At 36.7% G+C, this 15418-nt stretch overlaps 1 protein-coding gene across 7 annotated transcripts in view; it reads right to left on the bottom strand.

Annotated features, from left to right (window-relative positions):
• The window catches only part of PPP1R12A (protein phosphatase 1 regulatory subunit 12A), a 152203-nt gene that overhangs the window by 92206 nt on the left and 44579 nt on the right, over nucleotides 1-15418 (bottom strand). For all 7 annotated transcript variants that reach the window (XM_046645967.1, XM_046645966.1, XM_046645964.1 and 4 more), the window contains exon 2: nucleotides 12387-12517. In XM_046645967.1, the coding sequence (XP_046501923.1) occupies nucleotides 12387-12517 (131 nt within the window). The remainder of the gene's footprint in view (nucleotides 1-12386; nucleotides 12518-15418) is intronic.

Here is a 15418-nt window from a genome sequence, read left to right as displayed (position 1 = left end):
AGCGGTTGCTTAGCCACCTCAGTGTGGAGTGTTCCTGTGGGCTGGGAGGCAACTCCAAAAGTGAGTGTTCCCACAGAGGGCTGCCTTTTCCCCCTTCTTCCCTCAGACTTGAACACCAGACACCAAGTGAGGTACCATGCCCTAGATAGCTGCCACTAGGGGAGGGAGAGGAGATCCATTTACTTCCTTCCACTGCCTCCTGGGGGGCCCAGCACCCTTATCTTCAGACATATGGCTGTGTGAGTCTCTCAGATGTCTATTGTGCTGTGTGAATGTCCTCTGTTGGTTTGTGAATGTCCTTTTCATTGTATCTTAGGTGGGAGAGAATAAGGGAAGAGCTCACTCTGCCACGATGCTGACGTTACTCCTGTTACTTCACTTTTGAAGTTCTATACTACAATGAAAAATAGCTGAAAATAGTCATTAACTGTAAGAATCTAAACAAAAGTCCTGACCTGGTACCTTTGAAAGTTTCCTTCAAATTAACAGTTCTTTTCTTTCAGCACTTGACAAATATTGTGTCACTTCCTTCTGGCCTCCATGATTTCTGATGAGAAATCTGCTGTCATTCAATTTTCTCTCCCCATGGTGTAGTTTCATTCTCACTGCTTTCAAGATTTTTAATAGTTTTCAAAGGTTTGCATATGGCATGTCTTGGTGTTGACTGCTTTGGTTTATCTGTTGGAATTTGCTAAGCTTCTTGACTCTGCAGGTTTATATCTTTTGCCAAGTTTGCATAAGCTTTTAGCCATGATTTATCATTTCTTTAAATACTTTTCCAGTTATGCTCTCTTTCTCCTGTTCTTCTGTGACTCCAATACCTCTTTGTTATAGTCCCACAGGCCCCTGAGGCAGTTTTCATTTTATTTTAGTCCACCTTCTCTGTTGTTCAGACTTGGTAATTTGCATTGTACTATTTTTCAGTTCACTAATGCTTTCTTCTATCCCCTCCAATCTTCTGTTGAGTGTATGTTTAATTTTCATTTATTTTTGTTATCAAACTTTACAGTCCAAGTTCCCCACTTGGCCTCCAGTGACAGCACAGATGGGGCAGCTTCTTGTTACTACCTGCTGTCCACCAAGCCTTCACTGACACCTCCCTGGCTGAGAAGGGTATGAGTGCCTCCCCACTACTCCCCATGTGGCCTCCAATGGCACCATGAGGGGAGGGCAGCAGGTCTCTTCACTGCTGGGTGGTGGTGAAAAGTATCCACTTTTCCCTAGGCCTCTTCTGACACCACTCCAGCAGGCAAAAGTAAGAGCTCCTCCTTACTGCCAGGTAGGGTGGAAGTCCAGGCTTCCCACATGGTCTCCATCATAAGTGGGAGGAGGGCTAATTAACCATCTGATGAGGATGAATGTCTTGGCTGGCTCTGTATCTAACCTAATCTGACATCTCTACAGCAAGGGTACTAGGATGCCTCATTACAGTCTGGTAAGGGTGGAAGTCTATGCTCCCTATGTGGCCTTTGCTGGTGAGGGCATGGGTAGGACCAAGGTTTCTCTCTATGGTGTTTGGCTGGAATAGAGTGTTTTTTTGTTTTATAGTTTTCTGTCTTGCTAGGATGCCCTTCTCCTAGTATTTGGCTAAAGAGATTAGGCTTTTGTTGCAGTTTTTTGGTCTGTGCCCATTGGTGCTGGGTTATCAGCTTCTTCAGCTCCAATATGGGATATATGAGGCAAAAAGAAAAGCCAGGAAACTCACTCTTGGGTCATTCTTTGGGTCCTGAGATCCCTAACTGCTCTGCCACTTTCTGTCCACCTTTTAGAGTCTTCTTATGTTTTATATGTAATGTTCAGGGTTTTTAGCCGTACTCAGCAGGAAGAATAGGGAAAAGCATATCTAGTCTATCTGCTCAGAAGCAGAAATTCTCTTTCTCTCCCATTTTTAATTGTCAAGAAATTGCAAAGTTTATAACATTACCAATTTTAACGTTTTTAAAAATTTCAACTTGTCAGAACCCCACAGGCAGAAGTACTATTTTCGTATATAAATCATGTTATTATTCCAAATGTTAGTAGCCTTGACACTCTGCCAAACACTTTGCTTAATTTCTGACATCATGTTCCACAATTATGCTATAGATATAATTATTTGTGCCAATGGAAAAGACCAGACTAATACCTGAGAGAGAAATCCAATATATGTATTATAAACATAGTCAAAATATTCCTGGCTTCCTATTGCAACTTTTCCATTGGCATATCAAATGAGGCCTACCTAAATCCACATTCCACTACACTCCCTCCTCTGCTTACCCCAATCTTGCCCTTTAGATCCCTTAATAAATTTAATGGCATCATTTTCCCAAGTACAAAGGTTAGAAAGGAAGGTAGAATAGCACAGGGACTAAAAGTACAGTACTGAAAACTTAGGCTGTCTAGGTTCAAATCCTAGTTTAGAGAAATACGTGTGATTTTTCTCTATGAGTCAGTCTCCTCATTTATAAAATAAGAATTATAATACAGGTCTACTGTTACTCATCCAAACCCAAACTTCAAAATTTTCATATTTTAGAAATATAATACTGTAGATTATGTAATAATCCCACTGAGTCTAAGACAGCACTCAATAAGCAGACACATTAAGTGTTTTTTGCAAAAAAATAAATTTATAGTAAGACTATAAATAGCCTCACATCAATTCAGGTCACGGTTACCAAATGAGGATACATCAAACTTGAAATTTATTCTGTTATTTTTCAGTTTTCAGGATTTAGAATTGTGCACATGGGCCAGTGGGGTGGTGGGAGGAGTATAGTTTCCTTTGATTGTTAGGATGACTGAAATTATGTATAGTTAAAGGACTTAGAGCAGTGACTACAACATAGTGAGGACTTGATAAATGCTACCTATCATCAGCATTATCGCTATCTTTATTTCTCTTTTCTTAACTACCCAGAGATCCAGTGAATCACACCAAACCTTATCAATTCTATTTTGCAAATATCTTTCAGATCTGCCTCGCTTCCAATCTCACTGCCACTGCCCTAGCTTTCTTGTCCAACCTCCCTAATTTGTCAAGAATAGTCTTCCTAAAATACAGAGTGAAGAGCATCACAAACCTAAAAATGCATCACCCCTAAAGGTCAAACTTAGCTAAGCATACAAATTCCTCTACACTGTAGCCCCAGTTCACTTTCCCAGTCTTATCTGCTATTCTCTCCATATTCCTCTAATGCTTCTCTCTTGAAAAAACTATGGCTCCAAAGAAACCCTTTTATCCAATGCAATCAGGACCAGCATTTGCTTGGTTAACTAGAAAAGGTGATTAAAACAGAGATCATAAAACATAATACATATATGAAAATAAATAAGTACTATTACTTATTACTTAGTAATAAATAAGCAAAATATCTAAATAAGACATTTATTTCAACAGAAGAGATATTGGAGAATGTGTCGAATGACTAAAACCATGCTGCCTTTCTTGCATAAACCATACCCATAACGGGTTGTGTAAGACTTCAGTCTTTAAAGTGAAGCAAAAACTTGAAGTCAACAGAAAAGCAATCCGAGTAATACAATCCTTCTAGATTTTTTTCTTTCAGTCTTTCTTAATTAAACAGCAATTATATATTTAGTGCCTTGCCTTTGCTGAGTCTTTCTGAAGTATTTAACTTAGTTATAGCAACCATTTTCTTTTTTGTACACTTTTCACCACTTTTGGGCTATCTAATTAAATTACATAATCAGTAACAAGTTCAGCAGACATTAATGGGCTAGAACACAAACAACTAACTTTTGACAGGCTTCTAATTCAACTGGGAAACCGAAGTGAGTGAGCTTAGTACAAGTTGCCTATTAGCTGCAATGTTCAGTTTTAGAAACTTTATGGGAAACAGTCAATACGTTTTAACAAAGAAATGGTAAATATTAGTTAACATAGTGGAAGCTGGTTAAAAGAGCTTTGCCATATATTATTTCTCATTCATAAATAGCATAACTTTCCTCAGGCAGCTCTCAACTCCCAAAGGCAAAAACCCTGCTCATTGTTTAATATTTCTTTCTCTGATTTGCCTAAACAGAATTAATGACATCTTCCTCAGTGTTCCTTGTCCATCTCCTGATCCATTATTCTATCTAGTATTAGTTAATTGACTTCACATGGGTCTATAAGCCTGAATACCAGGACTGTGTTGCAATCATTTTTATGTCTCATAATGCCTACCACTACCATAGGAGTCAGTTGAGATATAATGGAAAGAACATCAGAATTTGAGTCTTGAGAATGAGTCTCAGTTCTGAGACTGTGAAACAGAAATAACTGTGAACATTCCCACAAAGTTGTTAAACAAACTGAGTAAGAATGTGTAGGATAACATTATCTTTATAGTTTCAGGCAAATATACCTCATTATTATTATAGCAAGATTTAAGTAAGCATCTCAAATAAAATTTTATTATTTTCATAGGATCATAGATTGAGTTTCCCCTTCTGAGACTTCTAATCAAAATATATGGTCTGCTTTAAACCGACAAAATATCATTTAAAACCAACAAAGTATCATTTCTGACAATGACACATAAATAAATATGTAAATAAAACCAAAATCCATGGATCTGCCAACTCTTCTTGGGGCTCAAATACCCAGATATCAAAGTAAATATGACAAATGACTACTTCACTCTCCTCTGCTCCGCTCATCTAGTTAAGGTTGTCCTTGTTCTAACACCAAATGACAATAAGCCAGGAGAACCAAGAGCTTATCTTCTTTTCACTAAAAGTAGTAGCTAACATTTACTGAACACTAAATATGTGTCACATATTGTGCCCAGTGTCTTATACACATTATCTCACTTATCTTCAAAATAATCTTATAAAATAGAGACAAGTATTAAAATGTCTGTTTTATAGATGAGGAAGCAGAGGCTCAGAGAAGCTGGTAATGTGTCCAAAGTTAACAGCAATTATTTGACAGAATGAAGATTTAAACAGATTTGTCTCTCATAGGCATTTCTCATAGGCGTGGTGGTGGAGTTTACATATTTCTTAAATTGGTAAGAATTCCTGATTCTTTTACCAAAAATAACATCATTACTGAATTCCAGAGACAGGAATCAGCAGGTGTAGACTATGAAACAAGATGTCTAGTCTGTTTAAAGCTAAGCAAGGGGACAAGTGTGACTAAAAGAGAGAGCCTGGAGAAGAGTGGAGGAAATGAAGTCAGAGAGGTGACAGGTGGCCAAACCACAGCCCTGCAGGCCAGCAGAACTCTGGCTTCCACCCCGAATGCCTTATGAACCCAATGGAGGACTCCGAATGAAAATGTGGTATTATCTCACTTGCAATATTTTAAAAGGATCATTCTGGCTGCTTCATGGAAAATAGATGGGGGAAGAGGATGGTTATAGATAGGATTATTGCAACTGCAATAATTCCAGTGAAAAACAACAGTGTCCAGTAGCAAGGAGAAATAAAAGAGGTGATGAAAAACAGTTAGATACTGGATATATTTTGAAGGATAAGCCAAGAGAAATCTGGAGGATTCTGTTGGATGTTTATGGAATAAAGGCCTATAAAGAAGAAAAGCCAAGCTATAAATAAGTCACGACAAATATTTTAAAGTTTTCATATTCTTAAATAGCTGATTCTTTAATGATCAAGTGACAAAGCTAATGAAACTTTTTCCAGGCTGTAAATGAAAACATGAAAAAGGCAACGAATTCACGTAATCATAGCAGCATTTTATAGTGATATGAAATCCTCAACAGCAGTGTCTTTAAAACTACTACGAACAAAAAGAAAAATATATTAAATATACTAATTAATGAATATTCCATTCTATGCACTATGAAACTACATAATGCTAGCCTAATACAGAGCTAATTTTCTCTATTATTTGAAAATTTTATGGCAAGCACTAAAAGCAACTCAAGATTAAAGCATTCCTTAAACATTTGTAGTGAAAGCCCACAGATGGTACTGAAAGGTGGTGATGAAATTAGAATACAAAAACAGTATTAAAATAATAATCACATAAATAACCAAAACATTAATAAAACAAATTGTTGTATTTTTCAAATACAAAATATTTTTCACACAAACATAAAAATTCCCATGATTTGCAAGAATTCAAAAAAAAAAAAAAGGATTCCAAGGCTAAAACTGTAGTTATTCAAATAAGTAACATTCATTGGTCAACCAAGAGAGAGAGGCTAAATAACTACAATGACGTACTATACAATGGAGTACTAAACCTACAAAGAACAATTGAGAAATATCTCTATATTCCACTATATAGTGATCTCCAGAATAGACTGTTAAGTGAAAAAAGCAAAGTGGAGAAATACATGCATGATAGTCTACCATTTATCTACAAAGGGGAAGTAATTTTTATTTTAAATAATACTTATACTAAAAAACAAACTGGGATAGAATATAAAATTAAAAAATGGTTATCTATAGGGTGTGGGAGGAAATAGGGTGGTAGAGCAGAGATTGCTGTTAGAACTTGGTATTTTACATAAATTATAAAACAAAATTAAATTTTAAAAAGGCAAACTCTAAAAAATAAATAAAATTAAACAATGAACCTAATGGTATATCTAGATGGTAGCATAACCACACAGAAAAGAACTATTTCAAGTGACTTCAACACACAGTAAATTTGATGGTATATTCCAAGTGGGATACCTTAAGGACAAAAAGAAAGGTTCCCCCTCACCCCCACCAACAAAACAAAACACAAACTTCAAACTGCATTCAATAATCGTATTGGTGATGGCAGTGGTGGTGGTGGTACTGCTGTTATAAGCAGTCTAATGTATGTGTAATATATGATGAAACAAATTAGTAATTATGTGTTATTTTAATCTTATAGATCCTGGCAACGAAGGTAGAGAGAAAGGAAATACTATTGATACAAGACAGAAGAGGCTAAAGAAAAACACCTTGGTGCTGAAACTGAATTGGAAACAATGATCAATCTCGTAGCAATGAGCACTTCCAACACCCATTACAAAGAACAGGGCTCCTTGGAGAAACGGCAATTCCAGACCCAGGGCAGGAATGTAAAAGATGAGTCTTGAACATCTTGTAATACTAGAGAGCAAGGAAGATTTTAAAGATCACTTTATTTGGTCATGTCCCAGAGACTTAGAAGCTAACATGAAGAGACCCTTGATGACCAAAGATGATACAAGTTGATAATCAATAAGGATAGTAACTGCAATGGACTAACACATATCAAGTATGTTGTTTGTTTGTGTTTTTTTGAGGAAGATTAGCCCTGAGCTAACATCTGCCGCCAATCCTCCTCTTTTCACTGAGAAAGACTGGCCCTGAGCTAACATCCGTGCCCATCTTCCTCTAGTTTATACGTGGGACGCCTACCACAGCATGGCTGCCAAGCGGTGCCATGTCCACACCCGGGATCCGAACAGGCGAACGCCGGGACGCCGAAGCGGAATGTGCACACTTAACCGCTGCGCCACCAGGCCGGCCCCTACATCAAGTATGTTTAAATGCATGAGCTCCTAAAGTTACTTAGACCTCAAAACACCAATTAGCCTTTTTTGAAGGTAACTAGTGAACCAATTCTTTATTTTAAAAATTAGTATACAGGGGCCGGCCCGGTGGCGCAGCGGTTAAGTTCGCACGTTCCGCTTCTCGGCGGCCCGGGGTTCGCTGGTTCGGATCCCGGGTGTGGACATGGCACTGCTTGGCAGCCATGCTGTGGCAGTCGTCTCACGTATAAACTAGAGGAAGATGGGCACGGATGTTAGCTCAGAGCCAGGCTTCCTCAGCAAAAAGAGGAGGACTGGCAGTAGTTAGCTGAGGGCTAATCTTCCTCCAAAAAAAAAAAAAGAAAAAAAATTAGTATACAAAGGGAAAGAAAAAAGAATAAATACATCTTGTCTTTCCTATAAAACTCATACTAAGGGTAATCAAATAGTAAATACATGGAAGTTTCCTTCACCAAAATATTCCAGCTAATAAATGAAAAAGAATGACAAAATTAAAATGCTGCCACTGTACAGCTCCTATGTTTTCATCTAATTATTTCTTTAGTTAGAGGACTTGGTTTTCAATGCTTTGCACATAATAATTTCAATAAATAACTGAGTTACAGTTTTAGGTGAGAGAGCTACAACTAATGAATCACTATAGATTGGAACAATAAGTTGAATACATAGTTCCTTGGGCTCCATAATCAGCTGCCTTTTCTATTACGTCCAAAAGTCACACTATTCAGTTTTACTTCTAATCCATAGCCCAATAACATCAACACTATAATTTTTAGGGAAGAATACCTTGATGTGACAGTGAGAATTTTATACTGCCTGTATTAGTTTGCTAGTGCTACCACAACAAAATATCATAGACTACGTGGTTTAAACAATAGAAATTTATTTTCACATAGTTCTAGTGGTTAGAAGACTAAGATCAAGGTGTTGGCAGGTTTAGTTTCTTCTGAAGCCTCTCCTTTGGCTTGCAGATGGCCGCCTTCTCAGAGTCCTCACATGGTCTTTTCTTTGTGTGTGTGTGCCCCTGGTGTCTCTTGTGTCAAAATTTCCTCTTCTTAAATGGACACCAGTAAGACTGGATTAGGATCCACCCTAAGGGCCTCATTTTAACTTAATCATCTCTTTAAAGACTCCACCTCTAAAGTCACATTCCAAGGCTATGGGATAGGGCTTCAATGTAGGAATTTTGTGCAGACACAATACAACCCACACGCTGCCAATTCAGCAGACCAAATGAAGAGAATGATGTTAAGGCATACATTTCATTACGTGATCCTAAGTTTTCCCTATGACTTCTACCTTATTCAAAGCAGGGAGAGGTTGAGGGTAATTATTTTGGTGAAAAGGTGAAATAATGGAGCCAGAATATGAAGAGCTATCACTCATCTATTCACTTGGCTTTTGCTGGGCTACAGATCAAATATGAATTTGTTAAATGCCTGGAAACTAAACTGAAACCTCACATTTTTTGCTCTACTATCTCCAATTGAGGTAAAAAATCAGGAACTCACTGTATCCTAAGCATCCCCAAATCCTCAGAGGAAACTATCTGTGTTTCATTGTTTGTTTCACCTCTTACTTCAACAGGGATGAATTAGTACTGTCCTGTGCATAACGCAGTTAGTAAAGAAACATATAAACAAGTGATATGTCAAAGATGCTCATGAATCAGCCAGGAACATCAGAAAGGTTTCTGGAAGAAGTGACCCTTACACAAACTGCATCTTGAGAGTTTGGCAGGAGCTAGTCAAGTAGAGAAATGAGGCAAATGAACCACTATGAACAAAGACACATTGATACGAACCAGAGGGAATGTGGGGGAGCTAAAAGCACCCCAGTATTAACCAGAGTGAAAATGTGGAAAGCAAGATGAGAAATAAGGGCTAGGAAGAAGCCATATCATTCCCATTTTATAAATAATATTAATCATAGAGGCTAAGCAGGGTTGACCAAGGGCACAAAACTAGTGATTCACAATAAATTTAAGTCCAAATACTTCACTTAGCGGAGTGACCCAATTTTCCTACGTCATTCCTGGTTTATAACTGTTGTCTCTACATCATTATTAATGGGGCCTGCTTTTACTCCATAATGCTCTGATTTAGGGGGATATCTTCACCCTACCTCCTAAGCCACCATGCTATATTTTTCTAGACTGAAGAAAACTAGGGTTTCATTAACTTCTCTTATTCATTAATGAAATTAATTGCTGAAAGAGATAATGCTGATAAAAATAATCATGCATTTGGAAGGGTTTTGGGTATCATCACCTTAACAAATAACCCATTATATACTAGGGATAAACTGGCTTTTATAAAACATTGTCATTACAAGTCAATATGACCTCAATAAAACAATATTACAAAAACATACTGTCATTATTTAAGAAAAGAATCTCAGATGGCAGAAAGAGCAAAAAAGGAAAAGTCGTCATTCTTCTAATTTTAATTTGGTTCAAAGAAACTATGGACTTAAAACTTCAGTTATACCAAAGCCACCAATTCAAACTACCTAAAGAAAGACAGTTAGATCAGCACAACTCTAGTCAACCTCCGCCAAAACAGGTCATTTTTGTTTCCACAAGTCCTTTGAAAAACATATTCCACGTTCTACCCTCCAAAAAATAAAAAGTTGTAGTTACTCTACTGAAAATATTAAAACCTGTAGCAGATTGCTTACTATGGCTCCTCATACTTATTTACTGGCATGTAAAAAACTGAATATGCCAGGGGCTGGCCCCATGGCCGAGTGGTTGAGTTCGCGCACTCTGCTGCAGGCGGCCCAGTGTTTCGTTGGTTCGGGTCCTGGGCGTGGACATGGCACTGCTCATCAAACCATACTGAGGCGGCACCCCACATGCCACAACTAGAAGGACCCACAAGGAAGAATATACAACTACGTACTGGGGGGCTTTGGGGAGAAAAAGGAAAAAATAAAATCTCTAAAAAAAAACCCAAAAAACTGAATATGCCAGATACTTGCTTTTCCCAGCACAGACATGTGCAAAGGACCAAGCTCAGGCCAAGGAAAGTCCCTCCAGGGGGAATCTGCTGCAGTCAGACGGCTCTCCGTGAAGGCTCCCCTCCCTGACACACACACAGTATGGAAAACACGCTTTCTACTCCCCACCTACTTCTTAATTTATTCTTGGGTGTGCATTTGTAAAAACACAATTCAGGAGTTATGGCAAGCATCTTGTGACCAGGAGGGGACAGGCTAAGAAAAAAATCCATATTTGGGAAAGGTATAAAATGAAAAAGACTAAAAGACCCCAGGCCCTTAACGACATCATCAAGTAGCATAATAAAGCTGAATACCCTTCCTCTAAACTATGTATTATCCTTTATAAAACATGCCTTTACTCTTTAGGTCATTTTAAATTTGGTATTATTACCTGCAGCTAAAAATCAACCCAACTGACACAATGGGTTATCAATCAAGTCTATGTGAGGAAACTATTCAGGACAATTATTATCTTTTCAAACTCAGAAGCATAACAAAAAAAGGAAATATAAGGATTAAACATCTGAAGAAAGAAGTCAGGTTTTCATTTTCCCAGAAGAGATAAATGAGATAATGGTCAAAAGTCAATACATACTGAGTACGTTCTACGTGCCAGGGACTACGCTGATGAGTTACCTCAGTTAGCCCTCACAATAAACCTAGGAAATATTATGCTTATTCCACAGAGGAAAAAACTGAAGCTTACAAAAGTTAAACAACTTGCCCAAGATCATACCCCTTGAGAGTGATTGAGGAAGCCTTCATAAGCCACATCAGATGACTCCAGAGCCTAACTACCAAGTATTTAAGAACAGCTGAAGATAAATGCACATTAGCTATTTTTCCTATGAAGAAGAGATCTAAGATCTCTGTTGAGCATGAAAAGAACAGAAAGGAGTAAGGAACTTGAGAACCATGATTATAATTAGCAACAACCACTATTGTTTTGCAATGGCAAAACCAAATTTTTACACATAATGAAATCAAGGCCCAGAAAGAGAAAACAAATTACCAAAAGATGTAGTGCAGGTTAGTGTTAAAGTTAGTAATAAAAGTGAAGTAACTCAGACCTTCCGATTTCCAGGCCAGAGCACTTTTCATTTCACCAAACACTGCCTCCCCCTTAAACTGATGTACTCTATCTCCAATACACAAGGGGGAAAAAAGTGAAATGTACAAAGAAATAAAACTATGAAGAGAGATTCACAGAGTAGAACCCCCACATTTAATATTTATTAGTTGATAAGTTTTGATGTGAGTAAATAGACAACAAAACTGTTTATGGTGTTAGATACATAGTATTGAGAAAAAAATAATTTACTGAAAAATTATTTTGTCAGGAAATCTATATCTCTGTTAAACGCTTAAAGAATCAGATTTTATGGGAAAGTACTCACCCATTAAAGGTAGTTAAGAATACACTGACTATTTCTCACTGAATTTTCTAAACATTTTTAGAAAACAGTCTTACTAAAAACAAGCATATAAATATAGTGACTAACTGAGAACTATGTATCATATTCTCCTTACAGCAAAGTGACCTAATCCAGATTTATCGTTAATTTCCCCTAACAATTCATAATTACATAGGAATAGACTAGATTGCTAAATATTAACCTAAAATCATTTGACAATGCTCTACATGTACTCAAAAGTAAAGGAGACAGCGATGGAGAATGTGTACAAAGGCTCATATCAATACAAAGTACCAAAAGCCAAAGGGTGCGGAGACAGAAAGAGGATCTCACACCGAAAAACTCAATATTTGGATTCCCAAGAACCACTTATTCTCTTTCCTGGGAAGAATAATTTTCATGAATTAAGGTAACATAAGAATTCACTCATTTATCTTTAACAGCAATTTCTATAAAATCTCAGGTCTCTAAAGCAGTATTTGGATAAAAGTAGGCTTACTCTGCAATATCGAGATATCCACAGGAAGCAGCTGCATGTAGTGGTATCCAGCCTTCATTATCAGGTTGATTAATATTTGCTCCATTTTCTACCAGAAACTTCACCATATCAACATTGTCATCAATGCAAGCCTAAAAACAAAACAGAGAGCGTGATTAGAAAAAATTTGAATCAACACTCCCAATAATACATCAATAGAATTAAATTGCTACTCTGAAGCTTTTATAACATAAATATTCTCTGTAAATTAGTCTGTGCTATCTTGACCGTACTGCCATAAAAGAGGCCAATGATACTAACTAAATTGTGAAAGTCCTTGCTTACATATACATACAACAGTACTGTACGTGACTAGACTCTTTATGCCAACTCCATGAGGAAAACAAGTACATATTAAAACACAAACAATCAAAACATTATAATTAAGTACCAATAATATCCTCTATAGTAGTAGTTTCCAAAATGTGGTCTGTTGAGGAAAGTGGCATCCTTTCAGGGAGCTGACAGAGTCAAAACCATTTTTCAAAATAATACTAAGATGGTATTTCCCCTCTGCACTGTGTTGACATGTGCACTTCAGGGTGCAAAAGCACTTGTAGTAAAACTGCTTGTGCCTTAGCACAAATCAAGGCGGTGGCAAAAAAACCCTCTACTGACAGTCATTGTATTCACCACTACACACTCACAATTTAAAAAAAAAGCTATCTTTACTTAGGAATGTCCTTGACAGAGAAGTAAAAACTATAAATTTTATTAAATTTTCACCTCTGAACATACAATCTTCTTACATTCTGTGGAGCAAGATAGAAGTATGCATAAAGCATTTCTTCCGAGTACAGTGACTACCCCGAGGAAAAGCCCCTGTGCCACTGAGTCACAAGCTGAACTAGCCATTTTTTCACGGAATCTCATTTTTACTTAAATGACAAACTATAGTTAGTCTAACTTGGATTTTTGGCAGAAATTTTCTTGAAAATGAACAAAGTAAGTCTGTCATTTCAAGAAAAACAACTAACAGTATTTGTTGCCAACTATAAATTCAAACATTTCAATTAAAAATGTTGTCTACGTAACATGGATAAAGTATTACTATTTTAAAATGAATACTTGAAATCCTCAGTTTTAACCTCTAGTATTATAAATACTAACTCATACATACCACCCACAGAAACAAAAGCTCTGTGGGGTCCTTCAATAATGGTTAAGAGTATAAAGGGGTCCTGAGACAAAAAAAGTTTGAGAACCGCAGCCTATTGTAAATAAGAAGGGAACTTTTATCAACGCTTACTTATAGTGCCAGGTAGTGTGATTGGTGCTTTATCTATTTTACTGATTTATATACATTATCCTCACAAAAAGCCTCATGAGAGCAGGAATTCTGCTGTATCCACAGCACCTTATACAGTTCTTGGCATGTGATAGGGGTTCAATAAATGAATGAATAAATGAGAAAGCTAAGATTCAAAGAGATTAAGTAGCTTGAATAAGCCACACAGGCAGGAAATCACAGAGCTAAGATTCCAACATACACGTTCAGATTCCAAAAAATAAGCTCTTTCCACAGACGTTCCTAGTTTATCAATGCATTTCTCACCTATTTGCCATCTCTGCAACACGGTATCATACACTGTAGGCACTTAATAAATGAAACCAATTTTCCTTTACCTATCACAAAAGCAAAAGAAAATGCTTTCAGTAGCATTCTCTTAGGGAGAAAAAACCCGACAAAGTTAGCGGCAAGAAAAGCACTAAAGACAAAGTATTTTACATCTAAAGTGGATAAGCACTGATGGGGGACCACAGCTTTTGGCTCTAGGCTTTCATTCTGGCTCTGCCACAAATTTTGTGGCCGTGGACAAGTAATTCAATCTTTTTGGACTTTGGTATCTTTATCTTTCAAGGGAAAGGAAGAAGCTGGTGGGTTATCTATCTCTAAAATTTCCTAACATGTTTAGCATTCTTCCGTGTCCACGACGCCTGGAACAAGTTATAAGCAACCTGACGGCAAGGTCCCAAAGTGCCCAGAAAAGTACCTTACACATAGCAGATGGTAAATGAGTACGTAAGTACCATTTACATGGATTTTAAGTATACACTGCTGGGGAAAAGAACTGTGTTTTTCAAGCAGCAGTGGTTAAAGTAAGGGTAGGAGAGATTTGAAAACCACAGGTATCTAATAATAAAAGAAGAAAGGTCAAAATTCTATTATATTAGAAAGTAGTTTATAAAATGTTATTTGAAAATAGCTAAAGAATTACAGTGGCTTGAAATAATATTAGACCTATTTATAAGCTTAATCATTAATTTTCCTTGAGAAAAGGTATTAAATTCTTTTCTCCTTTTCTCTCAACCTCTTTTAATTCCTATAGGCTCCAAAACAGTATTCTGATTTTTTATCATCAACATAAAAATATAAAACTCAATAAATGTATCTAATACAAATATTGTTTTTTAAAAATGGAGAATAATGGCAAGCTAACAAGAAATGATTCTTTATAAAGGGATATGGGAAAATGCTCCAACATATTAAGTTTTAAAAAAAGGATGCAAAACAGTTTGCCTAACATGATTCCAATTTTACTAAAAAATATGTACACAAAAAGACTGGAAGAATATATATTGAAGGTTAATAGTCATTATTGACGATTGTGAGACTATGAATAATTTTATTTTCTTTAAATTTTCCTTTATTTTCAAAATGTTTACAATGAATAGGCAGTGTTTACATAAAAAGAAAATCTAAGACAAATCTTAAATGAAAAACATTAAATCTACTGCTAGCGTAAAGTGTAAAATTCACACAACTTCTTCAGAAAACCATTTGATACTATCTACTAAAGTTACATAGAATTGATAAATGAATGGGGTGGTGTGTACGTGTGTGGGGGGAAGATTCTATTCATATAATAAATCCTATACATCAATGAAAAAAGAACATCAAACAAAAGAACTACTGCTACCTTCAACAACCTGGATGATCCTCACAGACATACAGGTGAGTGAAAAAAGGCAGACACAAAGGATACATGCTG

The sequence above is a fragment of the Equus quagga genome, chromosome 19, assembly GCF_021613505.1.
Source record: "Equus quagga isolate Etosha38 chromosome 19, UCLA_HA_Equagga_1.0, whole genome shotgun sequence".
In the NCBI taxonomy this organism is placed as follows: Eukaryota; Metazoa; Chordata; class Mammalia; order Perissodactyla; family Equidae; genus Equus; species Equus quagga.
This window is presented reverse-complemented; position numbering and strand designations above follow the sequence as displayed.